General features: G+C 52.7%; 5 protein-coding genes across 16 annotated transcripts in view; 3 read left to right on the top strand and 2 right to left on the bottom strand.

Annotated features, from left to right (window-relative positions):
• The window catches only part of QRICH1 (glutamine rich 1), a 63,261-nt gene extending 60,569 nt beyond the window's left edge, over positions 1-2,692 (top strand). For all 9 annotated transcript variants that reach the window (XM_053599080.1, XM_053599074.1, XM_053599077.1 and 6 more), the window contains one exon: positions 1,750-2,692. In XM_053599080.1, coding sequence (XP_053455055.1) covers positions 1,750-1,942 — 193 coding nt within the window. In that variant the 3' untranslated portion in view covers positions 1,943-2,692. The remainder of the gene's footprint in view (positions 1-1,749) is intronic.
• A 124-nt stretch (positions 2,693-2,816) lies between these two features.
• Positions 2,817-7,976, top strand: IMPDH2 (inosine monophosphate dehydrogenase 2). Of its 2 annotated transcripts, XM_053599096.1 has the most exons (15): positions 2,817-3,133; positions 3,571-3,619; positions 3,859-3,960; positions 4,076-4,150; positions 4,471-4,677; positions 5,199-5,286; positions 5,360-5,559; positions 5,641-5,731; positions 5,824-5,919; positions 6,176-6,247; positions 6,923-7,066; positions 7,144-7,288; positions 7,382-7,525; positions 7,606-7,689; positions 7,781-7,976. In XM_053599096.1, the coding sequence occupies exons 1-15, from the start codon at positions 3,036-3,038 to the stop codon at positions 7,800-7,802; spliced, it is 1,617 nt and encodes a 538-aa protein (XP_053455071.1). In that variant the 5' UTR covers positions 2,817-3,035; the 3' UTR covers positions 7,803-7,976. The 2 variants fall into 2 exon arrangements, with proteins under 2 accessions (XP_053455071.1, XP_053455072.1); XM_053599097.1 differs by lacking the exon at positions 6,176-6,247 and having other exon boundaries at positions 7,781-7,974.
• Positions 7,977-8,693: 717 nt separating this feature from the next.
• Positions 8,694-10,439, bottom strand: NDUFAF3 (NADH:ubiquinone oxidoreductase complex assembly factor 3). 3 transcript variants are annotated; one of them, XM_053599132.1, is made up of 5 exons: positions 10,165-10,439; positions 9,432-9,624; positions 9,216-9,282; positions 9,012-9,112; positions 8,694-8,934 (listed from the first exon to the last, which is right to left on the bottom strand). In XM_053599132.1, exons 2-5 carry the CDS (start codon positions 9,528-9,530, stop codon positions 8,821-8,823), a joined length of 381 nt encoding a protein of 126 aa, XP_053455107.1. In that variant the 5' UTR covers positions 9,531-9,624; positions 10,165-10,439; the 3' UTR covers positions 8,694-8,820. The 3 variants fall into 3 exon arrangements, with proteins under 3 accessions (XP_053455107.1, XP_053455106.1, XP_053455105.1); XM_053599131.1 differs by having other exon boundaries at positions 10,184-10,321; XM_053599130.1 differs by lacking the exon at positions 10,165-10,439 and adding an exon at positions 9,745-10,116.
• A 3,475-nt stretch (positions 10,440-13,914) lies between these two features.
• DALRD3 (DALR anticodon binding domain containing 3) lies at positions 13,915-17,010 on the top strand. Its single transcript, XM_053599095.1, has 12 exons — positions 13,915-14,105; positions 14,190-14,485; positions 14,618-14,874; positions 14,967-15,046; positions 15,131-15,244; positions 15,622-15,695; positions 15,802-15,863; positions 15,975-16,057; positions 16,144-16,326; positions 16,400-16,513; positions 16,618-16,686; positions 16,781-17,010. Exons 1-12 carry the CDS (start codon positions 13,941-13,943, stop codon positions 16,898-16,900), a joined length of 1,617 nt encoding a protein of 538 aa, XP_053455070.1. The 5' UTR covers positions 13,915-13,940; the 3' UTR covers positions 16,901-17,010.
• On the bottom strand, positions 16,539-26,323 carry WDR6 (WD repeat domain 6). The gene is made up of 6 exons (XM_053599072.1): positions 26,045-26,323; positions 18,380-20,861; positions 18,188-18,271; positions 17,982-18,098; positions 17,766-17,884; positions 16,539-17,665 (listed from the first exon to the last, which is right to left on the bottom strand). Exons 1-6 carry the CDS (start codon positions 26,142-26,144, stop codon positions 17,202-17,204), a joined length of 3,366 nt encoding a protein of 1,121 aa, XP_053455047.1. The 5' UTR covers positions 26,145-26,323; the 3' UTR covers positions 16,539-17,201.
• Positions 26,324-26,439: the final 116 nt, after the last annotated feature.

Here is a 26,439-nt window from a genome sequence, read left to right as displayed (position 1 = left end):
CAGGCGCCTATAGTCCCAGCTACTCAGGAGGCTGAGGCAGGAGAATCGCCTAAGCCCAGGAGTTGAGCTGTGAGCTGTGTGACGCTACGGCACTCTACCGAGGGCAATAAAGTGAAACTCCTCTGTCTCTACAAAAAAAAAAAAAAAAAAAGTCCTGAAAAGCTAAATAAAAAGTGACCTGGGCTCAGTGCCTGTAGCTCAAGCAGCTAAGGCTTCAGCCACATACACCAGAGCTGGCAAGTTCGAGTCCAGCCTGGGCCTGCCAAACAACAGTGACAACTACAACCAAAAAAATAGCCGGGCATTGTGGTGGACGCCTGTAGTCCCAGCTACTTGGGAGGCTGAGGCAAGAGAATCACTTAAGCCCAAGGGTTGGAGATCGCTGTGAGCTGTGACGCCACCGCACTCTACCCAGGGTGATAACTTGAGTCTCTGCCTCAAAAAAAACAAAGTGACCTGTTGTTTTTCTCCCCCAGTGTGATGTGCCTAGCAAGTATAGTCATTCATCTTTCATGGAAAGGGTATGAAGATACAGCAAAGCCACCTTCATCAAATATTAGGCATGGCCCTGGATCTTGACCTTAACCTTTGTCACTGTCACTGTCAATCTAGGGGGACTTCTCTTGACTTTTGCTCCCTTTTGCCCCTATAGTTTGTTATATCATCTTTTTTGTTGTTTTTGTTACGTCATCTTGACAGTAGTGCAAGTACTATGTTAGTGCTAGTAGAATGATTTTTCTAGGTTGCATGTCTTAGCATGTCACTTAGATGAAACCTTTTGGTGGTTCCTCATTATTCTACAGAATAATCCTTACATGGTGTACAAGACCTTCCATCTCCTTCCTTTTGTGAACCTCATGTCTTTGGAGCTACTGGCTCCCTAGCCACATTAGCTCTTCTCCACTCAAAGGCATCTTTCTATCCCATTTCTCAAATTCAGCACAGCTTTGTCAGGGAAGCATCTCTAGATTCCCTCTTTTCTCTGACAGTGTTTGTCATTTCATGTGTATTTATGAAATTTGTCTCCTTATCTGTAAGTTCCATGAGATAGGAACTATTGTTCCTGCTCGTTTCTTAACATCAGCCACCTAGTGCTGGCCTGGTACATAGTAGCTCTTTGATAAATCTTGAATGAATGAATAAATTGTTTTTTTTTTTTTTTTTTTTTTTTTTTGCAGAGACAGAGTTTCACTTTATTGCCCTCGGTAGAGTGCCGTGGCGTCACACAGCTCACAGCAACCCCCAACTCCTGGGCTTAGGCGATTCTCCTGCCTCAGCCTCCCGAGTAGCTGGGACTACAGGCGCCCGCCACAATGCCCGGCTATTTTTTTTTGTTGTTGTTGTTGCAGTTTGGCTGGGGCCGGGTTTGAACCCGCCACCCTCGGTATATGGGGCCGGCGCCCTGCTCACTGAGCCACAGGCGCCGCCCGAATGAATAAATTGTTAAAAGACGGAAGGTGTTGAGTAATTTAATAGAGGTACAGCACAGTTCGGAGGTTGGCATGAGCCCAGTTTAGGACTCCAGCATCATGGGCATTATTACTGAGTGAACAACATGAGCAACATGAGCAAAGACTTGGAGATAGACCTGGATAGTGAACGGGAATCCCAAGTGGGATAGAGATTAAGTCCAGTATAGTATCTCGTTGCCTTACCAATTTTTTGCAGATAGCATGTGTCTGGGAGGTTCAAAGTAGGAGGGTCAAGGTTGTAATGGTGTTACCCAATTTTTACCAACATATTTTTCAGCCCCCAGAGTGTGAAAGGCCGGAATGACACCTTTTACCTGACACCTGAGCCAGTGGTGGCCCCCAACAGCCCAATCTGGTACTCAGTGCAGCCTATCAGCAGAGAGCAGATGGGACAAATGCTAACCCGGATCCTGGTGATACGAGAAATTCAGGAGGCCATCGCAGTGGCCAATGCAAGCACCATGCAGTGAGATGCTTTGGCTGTGGTGCAGGATAAACCAGCCAGGAAAAACCAAGACAGACTTTCACACTAAAGAAGAGGCCTCCATTTTTTTCTTTATTCTTTTTTTTATCGGTGTAGTTATGAAGCCTGTCAGGCTACTTCTGTTTAAAATGTAAAAGAAAATTCTGCCCCCTTTGCATCTTAAACCTGCTATGGCAGACTCCTCAGCCAGTGCGGGCCCTGGATTTCCTGAAAGCTGGATGTCCTAGGAAGTTGCTGGCTTTTTCTTTCTTGTCTGAAGCCTGGGGAAAGGGCTTGGACTGTTAGGAGAAATGTGGCCCCTTCCTGTCAAGAGAGATGGCATTAACGATGGATGGACCCTGCAGGGAATCTCCCCAGCTGGCCAGCTGGCTTTCACCCTGGACTGGCAGACTTCAGTGACCACAGGGAGCCATGTTCTTTTCTTTCTTCATGTTCAGACATAAGCTTAGCATCTTAATGGAAGAAAAATGAAGGGAACTTCAATTATGATTTATTAAAGACAATTTCTATTACACTCTCCTTTATGACAAATGACATTTTAGATGTTAAAGACTTTACCATGCCTTTTTTTTTTTTTTTTTTTGGCCTAACATTGAGGCCTTAAAACCAGAGGCTTCTGTGCCTGATGGAATTCTTGTAACATACACTTGTGTATCATATAAAGATACCACTCTGTTTCTCTTATGTATTCTTACTCTAGTTGTTTATTAAGAATGACAAGCACGTCTTTTCAACATGCTAGTGAACACTGTCTCTTTATTTGGGAAGGAGCTGGGCGGGACAGTGAAAACGAAGTCTTGCCTATTAATCAGGCCAAGGACTTGCCGGGAGGGCGTGGGACAAGAAGTAACCCAGCTCCACAGCGACTCGGTTGTTGCATGCCAGGGGCATGCGCAGGTTTCTCTCAGCCTGGCCCGCCCCTTTCGCCGCACCGTAGTCGTCCCACCCCCGCGCTTTACGCCCTTACGTCAGCGGTATGCGCGGCGCAGTGACGAAACTGGTTTATATTGGCGCGGCCTGGCGGCAGAGGTCCCTGCGGCGCGGTCCTCGGAGACACGCGGAGTTAACTTGTGTTGGCCATGGCCGACTACCTGATTAGCGGGGGCACGTCTTACGTGCCAGACGATGGACTCACGGCACAGCAGCTCTTCAACTGCGGGGACGGTCTCACCTACAAGTGCGGGTCTATGAGACTTACGTGGGCAAGGAGAGGGACGACATGTTGGGCCAAGAGGCCAAATGGGCTTCCATGACGCTGTCTTGGGCGCAGTCATGGGGGACAGGTTGCGGGAATTACCCATTTCCAGGGCTCTCTCTGACAGATCTGGAACGAAGGTTGGGATAAGGGAGTCATCTTGATGGTGCTTGGGATTTTTGGCTAGGAGACTGTTCTCTGTGCACATGTAATTGTCAGGGTGCCGGGATCACTAATGACAGCTCACTGGCAGAAAAGATCTCTTGTCCCCATCTCCACCTTGTGCTTTGCCTTTTGCTGTGACACACGGCCTCAGCTCCACTCTGTTCATATACCTAAGGGGTTGATCTATGGGGATGGAATCTCATACTGTCATAAGCCTGAGAGCCCTACTTCCAATTCATTCCCCTTCCCCGCAGCGACTTTCTTATTCTCCCTGGGTACATCGACTTCACTGCAGACCAAGTGGTAAGTATGATCAAGAACTGGGTCTTGTACATCAATGTGGACTTAAGGTGTTGCTGTCACCTGGTCTCTGGACTATGGTCACCAGATTGGGGTTGGGTTTAGATTCAGTGGAATAATCTTACTGGCTAGCATGTAGGTCATACAGAGTACGTTATGTATTGGGGGTGGGGTTGGGGGGCTGGTACCACCCTGAGGTGTAAGAAATGTTTTCCCATACTAGTTGACCCTTGTCTTCTCAGGACCTGACTTCTGCTCTGACCAAGAAGATCACTCTGAAGACCCCATTGGTTTCCTCTCCCATGGACACAGTCACAGAGGCTGGAATGGCCATAGCAATGGCCGTAAGCCCCATGGGTCGAGGAGGGGAGAAGCAGGGGGTTCATCTCCTTTCCCTAAAACATCTGGTCTTGCCTCTCATTCTGTGTCAATTATTCCTTCTCTTCTGTGTACATGTAGCTTACAGGCGGTATTGGCTTCATCCACCACAATTGTACACCTGAATTCCAGGCCAATGAAGTTCGGAAAGTGAAGGTTAGAAGGGGTAGGATCATGGCCAAGATCTGGGAAATGCACTGAAGTGTAGTAGGGTGGGAGTGGGAGTTTGTTCTGCTAATTTAGGATCCTTCCCAGCATGGGGATCAATTACTGAGGAGAACCTGGAATCCTTTTTAAGGCTCAAAAAAGGAACGGGTGGACAGTGCCTTTAGCCCACCATGTCTCTGAGAGGTGTTTGTGCAATTTGGTCCTGTGGCACTGCCAAAGGTGGAGTTAGGCACAGACTCTGCTTCATACCAAAAGCCTGATGAAAAGTGGTTCAGAAATGCAACACCTATTTTCACCATCCTTTCCAGAAATATGAGCAGGGATTCATCACAGATCCTGTGGTCCTCAGCCCCAAGGATCGTGTGCGGGATGTTTTTGAGGCCAAGGCCCGGCATGGTTTCTGTGGTATCCCAATCACAGACACAGGCCGGATGGGGAGCCGCTTGGTGGGCATCATCTCTTCAAGGGACATTGATTTTCTCAAGGAGGAAGAGCACAACTGCTTTTTGGAAGAGGTAAGTGCCGCTGGTAAGCTCTGGCAGCCCAGGCTGAAGACCAAGAGGCTTATATTTCTCATATGACATCTACGAATGACTCTTCCTCTTCAGGAAAGAGGAGTGCACAGCCACTCCTTTTATGGCTCCTTCATGGAGTTCTTGCATCCCCTTCCTACCAGAAGCTCTCAAACTGTCTACATGCTTGCCAGCGTTTATTTATGCTTTGTTCTTTACTGCCCTTAGTGTAAGGGCAGTGCTCAAAGACCAATATCAGTCCTCCTTTTCTAACTCTCTTGATATTGTTCCTGTATGGTTTGTCCTTCTCCGTAGTGCAAGAGGCTGCTTTGTCCTTTCTGCTCAATTCTCCCTCTTACTGCTATATTGCTGTAGGGACTATTGAGTTCCCTTGAGGAAGGGTGCTCTAGGTGCAGGCATGTGAACATTGTGGTCTTGAGAACCTCTCCCCTGAGTTAGGGCAGGGTCTTTGGAGGGGTCTGATTTATGACTGTCTCTTCCTCACAATGCCCGTTCCCTCCTAGATCATGACAAAGAGGGAGGACCTGGTGGTTGCCCCTGCAGGCATCACGCTGAAGGAAGCAAATGAAATACTGCAGCGCAGCAAGAAAGGTAAATGCTAGAGATGGGAGGGGGCCTGGAACTAATGCTCAGGGTCTTAATTCATGTCCTGCCCTGACCTCAGGAAAGCTGCCCATTGTGAATGAAGATGATGAGCTGGTAGCCATCATTGCCCGGACAGACTTGAAGAAGAACCGAGATTACCCACTGGCATCCAAAGATGCTAAGAAGCAGCTGCTGTGTGGGGCAGCCATCGGGACTCATGAGGATGACAAGTATAGGCTGGACTTGCTCACCCAGGCTGGTGTGGATGTAGTGGTTTTGGTGAGCTGCTACAAAGGCAAGGAGTAGTAGTAGGGGCAGCTGCCATATCACAGTCTGACTGGGACTTACTTCCTGTCACAGGATTCTTCCCAGGGAAATTCCATCTTCCAGATTAATATGATCAAGTACATGAAAGAGAAATACCCTAATCTGCAAGTCATTGGAGGCAATGGTAAGGCACGATTGGGCACTGAAGGATATGTGGTGCGAGTGGGCTGGGCTCCCACCAGACCTTCACATGAGCCTTTGCTCTCCCTCACTTAGTGGTCACTGCTGCCCAGGCCAAGAACCTCATTGATGCAGGTGTGGATGCCCTACGAGTGGGCATGGGAAGTGGCTCCATCTGTATCACCCAAGAAGGTAAGAATATGCTTTGTCAGCCCACAGAGACCCTGGCTTCAGGCCCACATGCCTTGAAGCCAAGCACTCTCATGGGACCAAAACCAAGTCCTCCAATAGGGGCAAACCTTGGGCCAAATTGGCCTCTTGGATGGGTAACATGGCTGGACACAAGACAAGTTCTTGTCATACTTAACATGTCACTCCCCTGCCTAGCCTGGCCTCCTTGCTCCTGCTCTGCACCCTCTCTAAACTCTGGTCTGTTTGTTTTATTTAGCGGCTCCCAAGATCCCTCCAGACATAAAGTCCCACAGCCCCAAATGCCCTTCTACTGTCACGGGCTGCTATAGTAAGTCCAGCCTGGCCCACTGGTTCGGCCCAGCTGCCCACTGCCCAGCTGCTTGGTTGACTGTAGCTGTAGCTCCTGGGGTTTGTGGTGCTGATGGGTGGGCAGGGCAAACTATTGTAAAGACCACAGTTTTGGGGCTGTTGGAGAAAACAGCTTCATCCTCCTCCTGGGACATTGACAGGGAAGGACCTCCTTCCCTAGGGCAGACCCTGCCCTGCCCACATCTTGTGCAGTAGGCATAGCTCAAGGACCAGTTCTGAAGCCTGCCCTCTCTCTTCCATATGACAACCACCCTGACCTTGCCTGAGCTGTCCACTATGCAGGGAGGAAGGGTGGGCCTGACTCAGTGCCTCTGGGTACTAACTGCATGATGATTCATGCCCCATCTGATACCACCTGGGTGGGGCTTTCCAGGCTGCTAAAATTGCATATGCCTAAGGCTGCCTTGGGTACTGCACACATGCACGTGCACATGCAAGGGTGAGTGAAGGCCAGTACAACTTGTACAGTTCAAGGCAGATGGGGCAGCAGCCATCCCAGATACATCTCTTCCTCAGCCAAGCTGCAGTCCTAGTACAGCTGTAGGCAAAAGCTCCTGGGTGCTGTGTAGTGTCACAGTACCTATTGCCTGTCCCCACTAACCCTTCCCACCTACCTATTCCTCCATCTCAACAGTGTTAGCCTGTGGGCGGCCCCAAGCAACAGCAGTGTACAAAGTGTCAGAGTATGCACGGCGGTTTGGTGTTCCTGTCATTGCTGATGGAGGAATCCAAAATGTGGGCCATATTGCCAAAGCCTTGGCCCTTGGGGCCTCCACAGGTAAGGCCCTGGAGGCTGGTGGGCCCCTTCTCCAGTGGTGCTAAAGCTCTGCCCCAAATACTCCATTCTATCCACAGTCATGATGGGGTCCCTCCTGGCTGCTACCACCGAGGCCCCTGGTGAGTACTTCTTCTCTGATGGGATCCGGCTAAAGAAATATCGTGGTATGGGTTCTCTTGATGCCATGGATAAGCATCTCAGCAGCCAGAACCGGTATTTCAGGTGAGACAGATCAATTACACCCCCCACTCCATCCCTGTACTGACAATTCTGCCTCCGCTATGACCTTGTCCATGTCTCTGCCTCTCCCTGCAGTGAAGCTGACAAAATTAAAGTGGCCCAGGGGGTGTCTGGGGCTATACAGGACAAAGGGTCCATCCACAAATTTGTCCCCTACCTGATTGCTGGCATCCAGCACTCCTGTCAGGACATTGGTGCCAAGAGCTTGACCCAAGTCCGGTGAGCTTGGGGAGCTGGGACATGATTAGAGGGGCTAATCCAGAATCAGTTACCCACATTTAATATCTATCTCTCTTCAGAGCCATGATGTATTCTGGGGAGCTTAAGTTTGAGAAGAGAACATCCTCAGCTCAGGTGGAAGGTGGTGTCCACAGTCTCCATTCGTAAGTAACCCTTTTCCTGCGTAGGAGCTGCTGCCATACTTCGTGCCTTATCTTCCCACCCTCAGCTCACATGTGGTCCTTCTGTCTGCAGGTATGAGAAGCGGCTTTTCTGAAAAGGGATCCAGCATGTCCCCTTGGTTTTTTTCAATAAAAGTTTTAAAAAAGAGATGCCTGATCTTTGAGGTCATTAGCCAGGTGGGATTCTGCAGCTGCCACCACCACACAAATGCACACAAACACAGGATCCTCATTTCCAAAGGGAGCAGGCACCTGAGACAAAAGTGATCCATGAACCTGGAAAGGAGTGGTTCCAGTTTCCGAAAGTTCCTCCTGAGGCTGCTGTAACCAGCCCTAATTAGCTATGGCTCTAGTGAGTTCATTCTCAGAGTATCTAACTTTGTGCCTCTTTAGGAGGTGTCCCAGAACAATCCATAGGATTGGCATGCACGGGCTATCCTGTTAGCTCAAAGCTTGGCCACATGGGACCAGGTCAAGACATGTATACACTCCCTAACTTAAATCTCTATATGGGGGCTGGGCGCGGTGGCTCACACCTATAATCCTAGCACTCTGGGAGGCTGAGGCGGGTGGATTGCTTGAGGTCACAAGTTCGAGAGCAGCCTGAGCAAAAAGTGAGACTCATCTCTACTACAAATAGAAAAACTGAGGCAAGAGGATTGCTTGAGCCCGAGGTGGAGATTGCTGTGAGCTATGAAGTCATAGCACTCTATCCAGGGCAACAGCTTGAGTCTGTCTCAAAAAAAAAAAAAACAAAAACAAAAATCTCTGAATGATCCTGTGGAGAAAGCCACTGAAGCCCCTCAAATCTGCATGTGAACAAGTAGACAGATCTAGAACAGATAAATATACTGCTTCCTGACCTCTGAAGGAGTGGGAAATCCAAATAATCTAGATGAAAAAGCGACCCTGTGGTTTCTTCATACCCCTCACCCAAGAGCCCACTGAGCCAGCAGCTCCTAGCCAGCAACACACCTGATACAAAGTAAGAGATGTAAGTTATTAATATGTTGGCAAGCAAAACAAGTAATGTGCCAAAGGAAGATAACAGTGAAGCATGGGGAACTTCTGCACTCTGCAAAGTGCCCAGTCCCTCCTGGATGGGTTGGTAGTTCATTCTGCAGCTTGGCCCAGAGATGTGAGTGACATCCCTCCAGGTGGGATAAGAGCAGCTCCTGTCACTCGGCCTTCATGACACAGGAAGTTGAAGGTGGCACAGGCATTGGGCTGCAAAGAATAGGCCAGCATCAGTCCTAGTGTGGGCTATGCCAGAGCTGCCAGAGTTTCCAGATCCTGCAACTTACCGTGTCCTGCACTTCCACAGCAATGCCCCATTCCTTCATGGCTCGCAACACTGGGGACTGCAGCCGCTCCGTCCTGTCTCCAGTGCCCACCACGAGGATCTCTAGAGAAGGGGAAGTGTGGTTACAACCAAGTCTATCGAGAGGCTGAGTGGAGAGTGGCCTCGGCCTCAGAACGCCTCAGCCCTCCCTCTCTTGCCCTCATACCTATACGGGGTTCCAGCATCCAGAACAGGGAAAAGCTCTCTTCTGTGATGTCCTGATGAGATCCCACCTATGGGGAGTAGGCAGATTCAGTATGACAAATTCACGCAGCTTCTCCCCCTACTCCATTTTTGGGATACTCGGAAAGGCCAGTTGGACAGAGGCACAAGCAAGGAGAGAGCCCGTGACTCTGGGGCAATAGATGCGGGTTAAGCTCACGTTCCACTGCAACACGGAGCGCGGGAGCAGCGCGCAGGGCCCGAACACGCGGTTTCCGTTGACCATGAAGCCCCGGCTATTATAGCTGTCGATGTACATGGCGTGAGGAGACTCGTGTTGCAGCAGAGAGACGCGAGTCCGCTGATACAACTCGTCATCCGCAGGCGAGAGCCGATGCCCACGCCGTGGGGCCCTGTAAATCGGTTGGGTCAGGCAGAGGGTCCAGGATGTGGTCTAGGGACCTGCAGGTTGCGGGCCCTGAGGTGACCGGTCCTGGAAACCGAGATGGTCAGGGCGCAGAGCCTGGGCTCACCATGGTAGCTCGACAGGCAGATCATGCAGCGCAGTTCGCGCGCGGTACAGGTAGCGATATGCTAGAGCGGTGGCCATGGCTGATCCCCGCGTAGCGAGGCCGTCACTGGGTTGGTGGGGTCTAGCGGGGCCCGACGCAGCTCGGCAACAGCGCCCTCTGCGTTCAGGAGGACACCGCGCAGCTCGGCCAGCCCAGAGGGCTAGTGCCATCTGTCTCAGGAGGACGAATCCCCGGGCACAGCTCCAGTGTCAGCACCTGCTGTCCGCCCCGCCCCAAGTCCCGCTCTAAGGTCCCAAGGGAGTGGGACACCTGGTAGCATCGCCGCCCTCATGGCATTGCCTGGGCCGCAGCCGCGACCTGACCCCTGGCTTTCAGCCATTAAGCAGGGTTCCAAGGGCACGGGGCGGGGCAGCCGCCCACCTGGTCCTGTTCTGCACACCTGGCCAGGGCGTGGTGCCAGCCTCCCCGCGGCTAATCTTAAACTTTGGGGTGTCGGGCCTCGTGGGCGGGGCCGGCAGCTCCGGTTTCTCGGCCGCCTCCGTATCATGCCCCTCCCCAACAGTCAACGGCTCAACCGTTGGCCTCACCACCGCGCGCTGCGGAAGGCGTGGCCGAGCGGGGATTGGCTTTTCCAAAGCGCGAGGGGGCGTGGTCAGGTGGTTTCGCCTTAAAATGGCTCCAAGTCTGCGGGAAGCGGGAGCAAGTAGAAGGGCACGCGGTTGTAGGGTTGATGTGGCTGTTCGGGTGGCATCTACGGGGCCGAACCAGACCAGACGAACTCGGCAGCTCCTGGAGCATCACCTTGTCCTCGCTCGTTCTTCTCGCGTCTCCAGAGTCCCCTCTCCCCCGTCTTGAGTCAAGGGCCTACTGGCGCGAGAGTCGCTGGCACCCGCGCTGGGTTTGGGTATCTCCGCACTCCGGCTCTGTTGTGGCCTCAGGAACACTGCCGCGTTCGATACTCGCGGGGCCGGGAGATTGGGAGGCTCGGCAAAGTCGAGGCCTTGCCGTGGATCTGCTAGAACTGGTCGCAATGGGCTTCTGGGGGTCCTGCGGCTGCTGTGTGGGTCACTTTGGCCCCCGGTGCTCCAGGCTCTGGCAGCATCACTGGACAAAGGGCCCCGGGCGCCGGTGTGTCCCCTAGGCGGACGCGTGGGTTTACTTCCTCTCTGGCCCCTTGGGCGCTCTTTACTCTTTGCGGATTCCGAAGTCCGCCCGCCACCGTCACCGCACCAGTGGTCCTTGGCTGCGTAGGATCGGCAGGGCTAATCCTACCTCGCGGACCAGGTTCCAGAGGAGGCCCCCAACCTCCCCTCTTATTGTTCTGAGGCTCAGGTGAACGCCTCATACCCTCTAGACTCGGTTTCACCGCCTACTCCGCGATCCACCTCGGGAGACTGGGAATGGGCGGGTTCTATAGTCTGGCCCCCAGGGCAAATAACTTGGGGGCAGGAGTCCCCCTCCAACGGCTGGACAGCGGGCAACGGAATCCCAAAAGCAGCTGTTGTCTCCAGAGCATTCCAGCTGCGCTTGGATTTCGTTCCCTGCTCTCCTGCCAGAGCAGCGCCCTGGCCCAGATGGGTTGGCCCCTGACCCTCAGACATACTTTTATGGGCCGCTCTGGTCTCAGTTCCTCCCTCAGATGTCCCCTCCAGCTGGAAGTGGTGGGTGTAGGCGTCAGAAAGCCGGGCTGGTGGCCATCTCAGGCACAGCCAGGGAAGCTCTAGCGAGAGAGGCCAAAGGCCTCCGCGTAGAGAGCTGCAAGGGTGGTGAGTCCTATAGGGCCGCCCCAGCCCGCAGCTCGCTAAAGATAGCCCTGCCCTTCCGGGGGAAAAACCACCCCAACCGTGTTTGTAGACTAGAGTCGCTGAAGTCCCCAGCTTGGCCTTGGGTTCCTCCTCGCAGCTGTCTCTGGGTCATGAGCCTATATGGCATGGAAAGTGCTTTGGAATGACACGATCACTCCCGTTGAGTGGGGCACCCAAGAAGCCATCGGGAATGTCGTGTCCGCCCAGGGCACTTTCGGAGCCTCCCAGCTCTTGCCCAGAAGGGGCCTTGCCAAGCTTCCGTTCTTAACCTTTCTCTCCTTTCCAGCACTTTGGGCACAGATATGGGTTTTCCCAGATGCCGGTGCTTAGTCAGGTTCAATCTCTTTTGAAAGGGAGGGGTGGAATTTGTTATTTTGAAGTTATATTTGTGGACTCCTGGTTAGAGGAAAAGCGCTTTCCCACTGTTACAGAACGATGCTCTGAGGTGGTATTTAGCTGCTTCTCATACTCGAATTACTTAGTTGGCCCATCATGGCTTGTAGCCTAAAACAGGAAGCTTGAAAATTGCTATTAAAGTACACCAGGTTAAAGGAGACAAAGGCTGGTGGTAATTTTGGCAAACTATCACGGTGATTCTAATTCCTTAGGTATCAAGAGAAGAAAACTGAAAATTGTATGAGGGCGGCGCCCGTGGCTCAGTCGGTAGGGCGCCGGCCCCATATGCCGAGGGTGGCGGGTTCAAACCCAGCCCCGGCCAATCTGCAACCAAAAAATAGCTGGGCGTTGTGGCGGGCGCCTGTAGTCCCAGCTACTCGGGAGGCTGAGGCAAGAGAATCGCTTAAGCCCAGAGAGTTGGAGGTTGCTGTGAGCTGTGTGAGGCCGCGGCACTCTACCGAGGGCCATAAAGTGAGACTCTGTCTCTACAAAAAAAAAAAAAAAAGAAAATTGTATCAGAATACGCATTCATTGTGAATAAAGACCACCCATATCTTAAACGAAATGTTTGCAAATAATCTGAAATCGCAGAACACAAATTCTTTTAAAAATTGGGGTTTTAAGGGTGGTGCCTGTGGCTCAAGGAGTAGGGCACCAGTCCCATATGCCGGAGGTGGCAGGTTCAAACCCAGCCTCGGCCAAAAACCACAAAAAAAAAAAATTGGGGTTTTAAGCCAGCGCGGTGGCTCATGCCTGTAATCCTAGCACTCTAGGAGGCTGATGTGGGCGGATTGCTTGAGCTCAGGAATTGAAGACCAGCCTGAGCAAAAGTGAGACCCTGTCTCTAAGAAACAGCCGGTATTGGGCAGCGCCTGTGGCTCAAAGGAGTAGGGTGCTGGCCCCATATACCAGAGGTGGTGGGTTCAAACACAGCCCCAACCAAACGAAAAAAAAATTATATATATATGTAAAAATAAAATAATTCCAAAAAAAAAGAGCCGGTATTGTGGCGGGTAGCTGTAGTCCCAGCTACTTGGGAGGCTGAGGCAAAAGAATCACTTAAGCCCAAGAGTTTGAGGTTGCTGTGAGTTATGATGCCACTGCACTTTACTGAGGGCAACAAAGACTGTCTCAAAAAATAAAAATAGGGCGGCGCCTGTGGCTCAAGGAGTAGGGCACCCGCCCCATATACCGGAAGTGGCGGGTTCAAACCCAGTCCTGGCCAAAAATTGCAAAAAAAAAAAGAATAGGGCGGTGCCTGTGACTCAGTGGGTAGGGCGCCGGCCCCATAAAACGAGGGTGGCAGGTTCAAACCCGGCCCCAGCCAAACTGCAACAAAAAATAGCCAGAAGTCCCAGCTACTCGGGAGGCTGAGGCAAGAGAATCACCTAAGCCCAGGAGTTGAAGGTTGCTGTGAGCTGTATGACGCCACAGCACTCTACCGAAGGCGATAAAGTGAGACTCTGTCTCAAAAAATAATAATAAAATAAAAATAAAAATTGGGTTTTTAAAAATAGGTCACAAGAGTGGCCTTAATGTTACTGCCTTATGCTAATAACAACTCATTTCGAAATTAATGTTTTAATTGTGTCTAAAATGGGGGAAATGAGGGCGGCGTCTGTGGCTCAAAGGAGTAGGGCGTGGGCCCCGTATGCCAAAGGTGGCAGGTTCAAACCCCGCCAAGAACTGCAAAAAAGAAGGGGGAAAATGAAACATTATACAAACACAAAGATATGAGACTTCGGTGAGAAAAGAAGGTGCGTCTGAGCCTCCTACAAGGATTTTTCCCTAGTTGTTATGCGGGGTTACAGGAAAAGAACCCGGGGCCGGAGAAGCCTGCGCTGAATGGGAGTTCTAAAGGAGGAAACGCCGCTCTCTCCACCGCACCTGTCCACTTACTGGACTGCTGCCGGAACCCTCCCTTGCCAGTCGCCCTTCCGGAAGTTCCACCTCCTGAAAATTTTCTTCCGGCTCCGCATACTCCTTCCGGTCGTCATGGCGACGGAGCGCCTTGGGGTGGAGAAAACGCTGGTGGCCCTCAACGCTGCCCTTGGGCCAAGTGGTCCTGTATGGCTCAAGGAGACGCGAGCTCGCCACCTGCGTGCTCGAGACTTCTTGGCGCCGGAAGGCGCGCTACGGGCACGTTTCGAAGACGGGCAGGTGGGCAAAGAGCCGGGCCGGGTCTTGCAGCCCCAGGGTTGCGGCGAGCTCTGCGGCCTGCTCATGCCACCTGTACACCCACAGGTACCGGAGCGTGTGTTCCGTGCCGTCGCCTGTTTGCAGGGACCCGGTGTGGCCCCAGTGCTGCGCTGTGTGCCTACCCGCGCGGGTCTGTCGCTGCAACTGAACCGACCAGCCGTATTCGAGCGCGTCCTTGGCGCAGTGTCTGCTTACACTGTACCCACCACTCCTGCCTCCCTAGGTCCGCGCGTCTTACTGCACTGTCCCGCGCTGCGCGGCACCCCTTGCGCACTCGGCCTGAGCCAGCTGCGTACGGTGCTCGTCGCCGATCACCTAGCGCGAGCTCTGCGCGCTCAAGGGTGAGCGGGGCCAAAATGCAGAAAGCGGGACAGTGCCTGGGGCATCTAGAGCGCCACCCTTGGGGACGGCCGCTGGGGGTGGGAAGTCATGGCAGTCTGGTACTCAGGCTGGAGGCCGTCCTTCCTTCGCAGGGTGTGCGTGCGCCTAGTGCCCGCTGTGCGGGATCTACACATGCTGACCTTCCTGCAGCAACTGCGAGTGGACTGGCCCCCTGCCTCAGAGAAAGCCTCAACCGAAACCCTCAAGAGCCGCGCCCTCGCAGAGCTTACTTCTGCTCTGGACAGGGGGACACTGCCCTCCGGCGTCCTGGGCACACTGTGCCTGAAGGACCTGGTGAAAGAACAGGGCCGGGCAGCTGGCTATGACCCCAACTTGAACAACTGTCTGGGTAGGACCTGGAACCTAACAGGGCCAGAAAAGAGGGGGAAGATCTTTGTGCTCCTGGCCAGCCAGCCTTAGCAGTGACTGTTCGCTTTGCAGTGACTGAGGATCTGCTCACTGTACTGGCTGAGTTGCAGGAGGCTCTGCTGCATTGGCCAGAGGACGGCTACCCAGGCCTGGTTAGTGACTCCTATCCCTGTAGGCTTCTAGCAAACCAAGTATCCTGCATCTCTTTCCATAGTGACTGTCTTCCTTCTTATAAGGCTGGGGGTGACAGATGCACAGTTGTACACGTGGTGAGCTGTGAGGAGGAGTTCCAGCAACAGAAGTTGGACTTGCTTTGGTGGAAGTTGGATGATCAAGCTCCACTCACCCAGGTAGGTTAGTGATGGTGAAGCTCCCCACTACCCCACCTCCCACCTTCAGAGCGCCTTTGAAAACCTTCTAAGGGGCTTGTTAGCTGACAGGTCCAGATACTCACAATTGACCTTGAGGGAGATGATGGCCTTACTGAGAGGACATATGCAGCAAGTGCAAAGGCTCCGGAGAAGGTGGGGTCTGAAAACATCTAGAGGACACTGAATAGGTTGAGGTTGGATTGTGTCCTAAGGGGTTGGGTGTGAGAGGGAAGCACCAAGTCTAGTGGTTACAAGTTGAGGGAATCTGGGTGGAGGCACCAGATTTGTGCTCTTTGGAGGACTTGTTGCTGGAGAAGAGTGCCAACTGAGCTGAACCTCTGCCATCTTCCTGACAGAAGCACCTGATCTGTGGCCCAGTGAAAGTAGCTGGTGCACCTGGCACTCTGATGACTGCCCCTGAGTACTACTCGTGAGTGAGGCCAGAAGGCAGGCCAACCTGAGCCAGAATTAGTCAAGGTGGGGAAGTTCTTTGCTGAGACACTGCCCATTAACCCTCCTCTCACTCTTCAAAACAGATTCCGGCATGCCCAGGTATGCAAGGCCTCAGCTCTGAAACACAGTGGCGATCTGGCACAAGGTGCAGTACGCCTGGAAGGCCTGGGCTATGCTTTGCAAATAGGAGCAGGTCATTTGCACCTCTGCCCCTTTTTCCTTCTGTGCAGAGACTGACCAACCTGTACTCCCTCAGACCCAGCCTGGGTAGAGATCTTTGGGATTCTGTCTATGGCGACTATCAAGTTTGAGATGCTAAGCACAGCCCCACAGAGTCAGGTGAGCTGGAAGTCTCACAGGGCCAGGGCTGGGTGGACAGGGTGTGGTGGCTGTCCCTTCTCTGCAGCTGTGCTCCTGTTCCCCAGCTCTTCCTGGCCCTTTCTGACAGCAGCATCTCCACAAAGGGCACAAAGAGTGGCACCTTTGTCATGTATAATTGTGCCCGTCTTGCCACACTTTTTGAGAGTTACAAGCACAAAATGGAACAAGGTCTGTACCCCACTTTTCCACCTGTGAGCAGGCTGGACTTCTCATTGCTACGTGATGAGGTATGTGTCTCTCCCAGTAAGTAGCACAAGCAGGAGCCTTGGACTTACCTTGCAGCACCCTTCTCCCCCACAGGGTGAGTGGCTGCTACTCTTCAACAGCATTCTCCCTTTCCCGGACCTACTGAGCCACACAGCAGTCCTAGACTGCAAAGCCCCAGGGCTTCGCATCACTGTACGCACAGAGATGGTGAGGCACAGAAAACCAGAACAGGCACTTCACACTCTATTCTTTATTCTGGGTTGGGGCACAAGAGGAAAGAGACAGACCAGTGATTCAGTCTCTGTTTCTAGATGTGCAAGTTCCTGGTTCAGCTCAGCATGGACTTCAGTTCATACTATAACCGGGTACACGTACTAGGGGTGAGTATACAGCAAAGGGGGTGGGACGTATAAAGGGGTACAGGGTAAAGGCAAGAAAGCAAAGGATGAGACCAGCAAGCCTCTTTTCCTCCAGGAGCCTCGACTACACCTCTTTGGTCAGATGTTTGCCCGCCTGCAGCTTCTGAGAGCTGTGCGTGAGGTGTTCCACACTGGCCTGGCTATGCTGGGTCTCCCTCCATTGAGCCACATCTAAGGCCACAAGGCCCCAATATCTGGGAATGTTCACAAAGTCATCAATTGGAAAAAAATGCAAAACTCCATGTGTTGTTAGGAGCTCGGAACCAAAATAAATGTTGTGTTATACAGTTTTGTCCTGTTGTGGGAAGTGGGAAATATTCTTCGCAGCACTCTACTCACCTCCAGCTCCTGTTCTGAAGTTGGGAACCCACAGTCATCACCTCCCCTCAAGGCACACTAGGCATGGGCACAGACAGTTACTCCCTACTCCACTATCTGTGAACAGGCCCTATGCCAGCACGCCACTGTGGGATACCTCAGTCATACCAGTTGTAAACCTCAAGCCCCTGACCCCCAAGAGCACAGCGATGGCCAAACTCGGGACTCACGGGCCAGCAGTCCATATCAGCCACATCTGGCACATGATACACAGTGCTATTCATGAAGGTAGGCTCACCATGCCCCAGACGCCAAAAGGTCAGCCGTTGGTCAATGGATGCTGAGACCATGAGGCTTGGGCTTAGGATCTTGAGGCCTGTCACGTGGGCAGCATGTGCACAGGGGACAGAGTATTCCTCTAGCACACGGAGCTGGGAGACCATCTCAGCCTCTCCCACAGCCTCTTCCACCTCTGGCATCTCCACAGCAAGCATGAAGACATGGATGGAGCCATCTTCACTGCCACTGGCCACAAGATGGTGGCCATTATGTGTGGGCAAGGTGTGCAGACTGTTGACACCACAGCTGTGGGCCTGGACAGTCAAGGAGGGGGTGCCCAGCCCTGGAGCAAAAAGATGGTTGTCATGGCCCTGCCTGCTACTTGTGAGAAGTCAGAGGAAGAGGTGGGAAGAGGCAGTCATGATTGCACATTAGCTACTCACGGTAGGGAAGCCCAGGGTCTTCTGGAGGCTCAAGGGCAATGGAGCCACGGTCTAGCACAGTGGTCAGATCCCAGAAGGCCAAGTTGCCATCAGTAGCTGCACTGCACAGGAACAGCCGCCTAGCAGACAGGAAAGGACAACCAGGTCAGTGAGAGGGATGGAGAACAATAGGAACACCATCCAACCCATGAAGGATCATCATCCAACTCCTCTCACCGCAGCTGGTTGGGTGCCTCATGTGTAAAGGAGTGGACCTTGAGGACACACCGCTTATGGTGGAAGGTTTCAGCAAAGAGCCGCAGAAACTGCCCGGAGTTCTGCAAAAGAAAAAGCCTGGGGGGATGGGGGTGGTCCAGCTCAGAACCCATCTTGGACAACCTCACATCCTTTGTCTCCCCATTCCCTGGGCCCTTTGCTCTCACCTCACTGCCCCATCACTACAGGCTGTAGCCACAAGGGGGCCAAGTCCAGGTCGATCAAATTCACACACTGCAAGGGACATGTACCTGCAGAGACAAGGCAAAGCTGTCAGGTGAAGCCTGCAAGGCTCAGGGCACCTACAAGGGGCTTTGCATGATTCCCACCCCATCCCCTTGCCAGGCAGTGTACATTACCTGGTTTCTGGGTCCACCTTGATCATCCGATGCCGATTGCGCTGCCGATCCCAATACTCATCTAGCCGGTGGGATGTAAGGTGCATGACGTGGCAGGCAAGGCGACTTGGGGTGCTGGGGTCAGGAGTGACCATGATGCTGAAGCAGTGCATCTCAGCTCTCCCCCCAGCAGACACCACATGGGCTGTCAGGCCTGGCCGAGGATCCTGAGAGCCACCTGGGGTGCCAATGCCCCACACAGCTACAGCACGCACAGAGGAGATATGATTACAAACAGCTGTGAGTGCATGTGCTGAGCCTGTGGTTGTAGGGAGTGCCAGTACACACACAGTAGTGTCCTCACTGCAGGTGATCACTATGTCGGTCAGGCCAGGCCCCTCACTGCCAGACTCCAGGTTGTCAGGATCCATGAGGCTAGGCACCCCAAATTCAGGCCCCAGGGTGATGGTCCCCACACGCTTTACACAAGTGATCTCACGGCCATGTAGACCCTCCCGGAGAATTACATGTGGCCGGGTGCAGCCACCCAGAGCCTGGTACAGCATGACATCCCCATCCTTAAGGTAGGCAAAAGCCATAGCCGCCTCAGTATCAGAGAAGGCCCAAGAGCGGTGACCTCCACCACAGTTGATGATGTGCAGCTTTTCATGTGACCGGGGACTCCACACCACAAACTCATTGGCATGGAAACCCAGGATGACCATGCTCCCATCAGGCACCATACGCAGCCCAGCCAGCCAGTTCATGCCTCGACAGGACTTCTGCCTTAGGACTGGCTGGAGCTGGCCACCTCTGACAAAGAGCTGGTAGTAGGCACCATCACGCCCTGTGGTATACACGTAGCCACCGTGACACGTGACTGAAGTCACACCCTGCTTCCCATGCAGAGAAGGAAGGGTAGACACAGGGCCCCACCCCGCCAAAGCATTCCCATCCTCACCACTGCCACTATCTGCTCCAGGTACCCCAGTTCCAGCCCCAGCCTTGCCTCCCAGCCCAGGGTCGTTGAGGAGACCTGGCCTGGAGGGGAACAGCAGCACAGAGCCCCGGCGGTCCCCACACACCAGGAAGTCACCTGGAGGCACGAAGGTACTACATGTATGCCATCTCTGCTTGCTTGGGGGCAGCAGGTACCGGCATCGTTCTTTAACAAAGATAGCCTTGCCAGAAGGTGCAGCTGAGATCTCCAGGCAAGCCACTACCCCACCAGGGCCGGATGCCAGCAACAGGAGCTCCTCATAGCCACGCAGGGCCCAACTCAGACTGTGCACTTTCCCAGGGAACAGGGTCTGGTCCACAGCAGCAGTTGGAGTGTTGATGGGGACAACCTTGACACGACCCTCCCCATTGGCCATGGCACATAGTCCAAAGCCCTCAGGACCAGGTGCTGCCTCCAGTAGGCAATAGGACTGGAAATACTTATCTTCTAGTAGCTGCTCCCAGCACTTGATCTCCAAGTCATAGAGGTACAGTGCCCCTGTATCAGTCACTGCCAATAGTCGCCAAGAGCCAGCCAGCGTCACAGCTTTGAGGGTACCCGGCCTACTATGGGACTTAAAGCAGAGAGCTGAGACCCCTGAGCCTGGATACCCACGTCCTACCAGGTGCCATAATCGAATGCCTGAGTCATCACCCCCAGTGATCACCCAAGCCTGCCTCTCGTGGGCAGCTATGGCCCGGATCCCACGGCCCTGATGGCCCCGAAATGCCTGAAGGATCTCACCTTCATGGCTCCACACCAAGCAGACACAGTCCTCTCCTGCACTGATAAGGTAATTCTCTAGGAGCTTGACCTGCCATACACGGGCACTGTGCCCAAAACAGTGCCCAATATTCTGTACCCGACCCCCAGGAACCCGCAGGTCACCCACTTTCCAGATACGGACACTTCGGTCTTCTGAAGCTGTAGCCAGTAAGCCCTTGCTTTCCAAGTAGGACATGCTGAATATGACACCCACATGCCCACTGACCCGACGGTCAGGTGCCACAGGTTTGTTGTCTGCTAAGGCAGCAGCTGGGTACCACACCAGGAGCTGGTTGGAAACAGCACCTGCCACTATGGTCACCTCCTTCCAGGTGTCTCCAATCAGACAGGCTGATGAGAGGGTGCATCTGTCTGTGCAGGGCACCTCCTGCAGGATGCACCCTACCACTGGGTCATATAACACCACTGAGTTATGTCCCAGGGCCAGGGCCACATTCCCCTCCAGCCAGCGTGCATCCCAGATCCAGTCAGACATGTTCCACAGGCCAGAGCGCCAAAGCTCCCGGAAATGGCCCTGTCCCCAGCTAACTTTCACAATCCGGAGTCCCTTGCTCCCAAACACAGCCACCATGGCCTCTGCGTCAAGGTCTCCATTAGGCTCTGGCCGTACCCGGAACCCATGGATAAGATAGTGGCCAAGTAGGTTCTGCATTCGCTTCATCATCCGCAGATGTCCACCAAAATCCAAGCTGTACACCAGGACATCAGGCCCCTCACCTACACAGAAGTAAAGAGTCACGTCAGAACTGTGCACCTAACTCTGATGGCCCAAGGGGAAAAGATATGGGGCAGGGAGGCTTCCTAGCATGTAGACTATATCAGGGATCCTCAAACTACAGCCCGCGGGCCACATGAGGGGGTGTGATTGCATTTGTTCCCGTTTTGTTTTTTTACTTCAAAATAAGATATGTGCAGTGTGCATAGGAATTTGTTGATAGGTTTTTTTTTTAAACTATAGTCTGGCCCTCCAATGGTCTGAGGGACAGTGAACTGGCCCCTGTTTAAAAGTTTGAGGACCCCTGCAAATGTATAAAGACACACAATCCAGTGGCTAGAACCTTAAAAAATCCTAGTCTCAGGCAGTGCCTGTGGCTCAAGGAGTAGGGCGCCAGCCCCATATCCAGGTCCAAACCCGGCCCTAGCCAAAAACTGCAAAAAAAAAAAGAAAGAAAGAAAAGAAAATCCTGGTCTCTCGGGCGGCACCTGTGGCTCAGTGGGTAGGGCACCAGCCCAGTATACTGAGGGTGGCAGGTTCAAACCTAGCCCCAGCCAAACTGCAACAAAAAAATAGCTGGGCATTGTGGCAGGTGCCTGTAGTACCAGCTACTCAGGAGGCTGAGGCCAGAGAATCGCCTAAGCCCAGGAATTGGAGGTTGCTGTGAGCTGTGACGCTAGGGCACTCTACTGAGGGCAATAAAGTGAGACTCTGTCTCCACAAAAAAAAAAAAAAAAGAAGAAGAAAGAAAGAAGGAAAATCCTGGTCTCAGCTTCAGCTGGGCTTTCAGTACTGACTTTCTGCTCCCCACATCAGTCACTCTTGACTGTCAATTCAACCACGAATGTCTCAAACTCACGGCCTTCTCCTCATTCCACCTCCCTCTTCATATAGGTACCTCCTTGGCATTAGTCCACGAACCTTCAGCCTCATATCTTCATATACCTCTACGTGGATCCTTTCTGATTCCCCTCTCCCAGGGGCCACTGCTGTACCCTTCCTGATTTCCAGGAGCTTCTTCCTTCTATCTAAGTATATGTGAACATACTCGGTATTGCTGAGGAGAACTTGGAGAGGCAGCCCACATGTTGGCAGAAGAGGCTGAACTTGAATCCTGGCCCTGCCACTGGCCAGTTATGGAATGCTTTCTGTGTATGGAAGCTTAGGCAAAAGAGAGCCCAGCGCAAGTCAGCAGCACAAAGAGCTTCAGAAGGAACTAATGAGATACAGCCATTGAGAGTCTAGGCGAGGCATGGTGGCTCATGCCTGTAATCCTAGCATTCTGGGAGGCTGAGGCAGGAGGATTGCTTGAGCTCATGAGTTCAAGACCAGCCTGAGCAAAAGTGAGACCCTGTCTCTACTAAAAATAGAAAAACTGAGGCAAAAGGATCACTTGACCCAGGAGTTAGAGGCTGCTGTGAGCTATGACGCCACAGCTCTCTACACAGGGCAACAACTTGAGACTGTCTCAAAAAGAGAGTTTAGACTGGGTGCCCACAGCAGTGGTTACGACACTGGCCACATGCACTGAGGGTGGCGGGTTCAAACCTGCCCAGGCCTGCTAAAACAATAATGATAACTGCAACAAAAACATAGCCAGGGGTTGTGGCAGGCGCCACAGCTACTTGGGAGGCTGAGGCAAGAGAATCACTTAAGCCCAAGAGTTTGAGGTTGCTGTGAGGTGTGATGCCACGGCACTCTACCGAGGGTGGCATAGTGAGACTTTGACTCAAAATAAAAATAAACAAACAGAGTAGACAAGGTCTGGCATACAGCAGAAACAAAAAGGAACCTCTTTTCTTGCTTCTGTAATATTTGTTTTCCTATTTTCCTTTTTTAAATTGGCACTTCAGAGGCTTTCAACACTTCTCTCTGCACAACTCCCCTGTTTTCTGGGTAGTCAGTCTCATATACCCCAGCTTTGTGTGTCCACACACCCAGATCTCTCCAGAACTCGACCCTCAGCTGCCTCCTAACTGTCCTGAAGGTACCTTTCAGTCTACTAACTCATCTTCCCCATATTCTCTCAATGTCCCTCATCCCAATGACCATTACTAACTACTCTCTGCCCATCCCAGCCTCAGTCTCAATCTTACAACATTCAAAAAACATTTATTGAGCATCAATTGCAAACAACACAATGACCTAAATGCTGGAGTTGTGTATAAGAAAACTACAGACCCTTGGGTGGCGCCTGTGGCTCAAGGAGTAGGGCGCCGGTCCCATATGCCGGAGGTGGCGGGTTCAAACCCAGCCCCGGCCAAAAAAAAAAAAAAGAAAACTACAGACCCTGGGCAGCGCCTGTGGCTCAGTGAGTAGGGTGCCAGCCCCATATACTGAGGGTGGCAGGGTTCAAACCTGGTCCTGGCCAAACTGCAACAAAAAATAGCTGGGCGTTGTGGCAGGCGCCTGTAGTCCCAGCTCTTGGGAGGCTGAGGCAAGAGAATCACCTAAGCCTAAGAGCTGGAGATTGCTGTGAGCTGTGACGCCATGGCACTCTACCAAGGATGACAAAGTGAGACTCTTAAAAAAAAAAAAAAAAAAGACAAGCACAGACCCTACTCCTATGTATTAGGAAAACACTAAACATCTCACAAGGAAACTACATTGTTATATTATTTTGCTAAATTCTTTTGCTAAAGAACCATATAGGTTTCTTTAAGCACAGAAAATGAGAAGGTCTAATCCAGTGATTTTTCAACAGGGGGCAATTTTCCCCCCAGGAGACATTTGGCAGCGTTGGGTTGTTTTATCAGGGGTTGTGCTACTGGCAATTAGGGCCAGGGATGCTGCTAAACATCCTGCAATGCACAAACAGCCCCTCACACAAAAAATTAATGTAATTCAAAAGGTCAGTAGTGGTGAGACTGTCAGTAGTGGTGAGACTCTCTAACCAGACTGGGTCAGTGTTGCTCAGGAGAGAGCAACCTGAGGACATGACATTTAGGATGAGGAATCAAGGATTAGCAACACTTAGCCAGAGGAAGGGGCAGGGGTTACAGCTTTCTTGGCAGAGGAAACAACAGGTTTGATGGCCATAAGGTAGGCAAGAGCTTTGGGTATGTGTCTGGAACAGGAAATGAAGTGCTCAAGAATGGGCTAGAGGCCAGGCATGGTGGCTCACACCTGTAATCATAGCACTCTAGGAGGCTGAGGCGGATGGATAGCTTGAGCTCATGGGTTCAAGACCAGCCTGAACAAAAAGCAAGACCCCGTCTCTACTAAAAATAGAAAAAAGAAAAAAACTGAGGCAAGAGGATTGCTTGAGCCCAAGTTGGAGGTTGCTGTGAGCTATTACGCCTTAGCACTCTACCCAGGGCAATAGCTTGAGATTCTGTCTCAAAAAAAAAAAAGAAAAGAAAAAGAAAAAGGAATGGGCTATAGAGAATGTTACTGAGGGGATCAGGGAAACAGTACAGTACGGCCTCAATGGCAATAAAAGCAGAGAAACAGATGTCACATATACGGACTGGCTTGGGGAGTGAGGTAGATTCTTTGGCTTGAGGCTTGGGCACCTGAGTAGCTGCTGTTACCCCTGCAGAGGACCACCCCCTACAAAACATATGCACACAACCCACTCTCTTAGGACTGGGAGCAGTATACTCAAGGCCTAACAGCCTGCCTCAGAACCTTATATAAAACTCAGTGGCAGGGCCAACGCCTGTGGCTCAATGAGTAGGGCAACGGCCCCATATACCGAGGGTGGTTGGTTCAAACCCAGCCCCCGCCAAACCACTACAAAAAAAATAGCTGGGCATTGTGGCGGGTGCCTGTAGTCCCAGCTTTCTGGAGGCTGAGGCAAGAGAATCACCTAAGCCCAAGAGCTGGAGGTTGCTGTGAACTGTGACACCACAGCACTCTACTGAGGGTGACAAAGTGAGACTGTCTCTAAAAAAATTTTAAAAACAAAAAAACTCAGTGGCACTGGCTCAGCGCCCATAGTTCAGGGGTTATGACGCCAGCCACATACACCAAGGCTGGCGGGTTCAAACTTGGCCAGGGCCTTCTAAACAATAACTACAACAACAACAACAAAAATAGCTAGGCGGCTTGGCGCCTGTGGCTCAAGCGGCTAAGGCGCCAGCCACATACCCACAAGCTGGCGGGTTTGAATACCCAGGCCGCCAAACGACAATGACAACTACAAGCAAAAATAGCCAGGCGTTGTGGCGGGCGCCTGTAGTCCCAGCTACTTGGGAGGCGGAGCAGGAGACTCACTTGAGCCCAGGAGTTGGAGGTTGCTGTGAGCTGTGAGCCCACAGCACTCTACCCAGGGCGACAGCTTGAGGCTCTGTCTCAAAAAAAAAAAAAAAAAAAAAATAGCTGGGCGTTGTGGCCGGCGCCTGTAGTCCCGGCTACTTGGGAGGCTGAGGCAAGAGACTCGCTTAAGCCCAAGAGTTTGAGGTTGCTGTGAGCTGTGACGGAACAGCACTCGGCACTCTACCGAGGGGAACAAAATGAGATTCTGTCTAAAAAAAAAACAGCAGCACCATCATCAGTCACTAGTGGCTTCAAGTCAGGTTTTACTGCTTCCCAGGACTCAGAGTTGTTCCCTGAATTCCCCCTTCCCTGGCGTTTGCAGCCAGCCACTGAGGCTTGTGTGTCCCTATCTCAGAAGGAGGCTCAGTCCCTGCTTCCCCAAGCACACCCCTATTCTGAGTGAGCTCACCTGCAATTTTCCGCGACCCCACCCACATAAGAGCATCTTCAAACACACCTTAGGAAGAGCCTCACCTTTGCCATCTCCCGGCCCCGCCTTCCCCAAAGAAGCCACACCCCGGCCCTCCCGGTTCCGCCCCACCCGGTTCCTTTCGTAGCTCGCTCTGCTCGGCCTCTTCGGGAGATGAATAAATCTCCGCCCATCTCACCAAAGGGGCCACATACAACTCTCGCCCCCCTTCCTCCTCTACGAACCACCGCGTTTCTCTGCACCTTCCCACGGCTTCGCCCACCCTTCAGGCTGCAGTTCCTAGAGGGTCATGGTAGTCACATCAGCTTTTTCCTCGGGCCCTGCCCTCTTCAGGTTGGTCATAGTCCGCTCCACCTCCTAGGGTCTCTTCCCACGTCCGATCAGGCCTGATCCTGCCGCCCATCCTCCTACTCTGGGTATCCCTTTGTTCCTGTGGCCCCGCCCCAGGCAGGCGCCGTTTCTTTGCCCGCTAGCGCGTCTCAAGCCAAACCTCACCCGCCAACAGCCGGTCCCCCACGCACTCCAGACCCGTCACCGGGAGGAGCATAAGCTCCGAGGTTGCCCGCGGCCAAACGTAGTCCTCCAGAGCATCCATGGCAGTCCCCGAGGCGCTGTGGCTGCCACGGCCAGGAAGGTAGGTCAGCTCTCGCGAGAACGAGCCTTCTCCGCGCGCTGCGCTGCTGTTCTACTGAGCCTTAGCTACAGGTAGCGGAGACCAGGTCCGCCAGCTGTGGATGTCCAATGACGACCCTTCGCCCCACGCAATCCAGCTGACGATTGGCCGGGCAGGAGAAGGGGAGCCGCTGCCCCTCCCCCTCACGTGACGCCTGCGGCACGCTAGGGGATACTCCACCCCAGCAACCTGGCCCAGTCTCCCTCCCGCCCACCCT

This window comes from Nycticebus coucang, chromosome 8, assembly GCF_027406575.1.
Source record: "Nycticebus coucang isolate mNycCou1 chromosome 8, mNycCou1.pri, whole genome shotgun sequence".
NCBI classification, from domain to species: Eukaryota; Metazoa; Chordata; class Mammalia; order Primates; family Lorisidae; genus Nycticebus; species Nycticebus coucang.
Note: the sequence above shows the minus strand (reverse complement) of the source record. Positions and strands in the feature narration are given on the sequence as shown.

Coding starts and splice junctions, on each gene's coding strand:
- IMPDH2 (XM_053599096.1), top strand. CDS start 3,036: ATGGCCGACTACCTGATTAGCGGGGGCACGTCTTACGTGCCAGACGAT. Junction 7,067..7,143: donor GGCCCTTGGGGCCTCCACAG/GTAAGGCCCTGG, acceptor TTCTATCCACAG/TCATGATGGGGTCCCTCCTG. Junction 7,526..7,605: donor AAGAGCTTGACCCAAGTCCG/GTGAGCTTGGGG, acceptor ATCTCTCTTCAG/AGCCATGATGTATTCTGGGG.
- WDR6 (XM_053599072.1), bottom strand. CDS start 26,144: ATGGATGCTCTGGAGGACTACGTTTGGCCGCGGGCAACCTCGGAGCTT. Junction 18,272..18,379: donor AAGGTGGACCCAGAAACCAG/GTAATGTACACT, acceptor TTGTCTCTGCAG/GTACATGTCCCTTGCAGTGT. Junction 17,885..17,981: donor GAGGCACCCAACCAGCTGCG/GTGAGAGGAGTT, acceptor CCTGTCTGCTAG/GCGGCTGTTCCTGTGCAGTG.
- DALRD3 (XM_053599095.1), top strand. CDS start 13,941: ATGGCGACGGAGCGCCTTGGGGTGGAGAAAACGCTGGTGGCCCTCAAC. Junction 14,106..14,189: donor CACGTTTCGAAGACGGGCAG/GTGGGCAAAGAG, acceptor GTACACCCACAG/GTACCGGAGCGTGTGTTCCG. Junction 16,058..16,143: donor GCACAGCCCCACAGAGTCAG/GTGAGCTGGAAG, acceptor CCTGTTCCCCAG/CTCTTCCTGGCCCTTTCTGA.
- NDUFAF3 (XM_053599130.1), bottom strand. CDS start 9,953: ATGGCACTAGCCCTCTGGGCTGGCCGAGCTGCGCGGTGTCCTCCTGAA. Junction 9,625..9,744: donor CTGCCTGTCGAGCTACCATG/GTGAGCCCAGGC, acceptor ACCGATTTACAG/GGCCCCACGGCGTGGGCATC. Junction 9,283..9,431: donor GCTCCGTGTTGCAGTGGAAC/GTGAGCTTAACC, acceptor TACTCCCCATAG/GTGGGATCTCATCAGGACAT.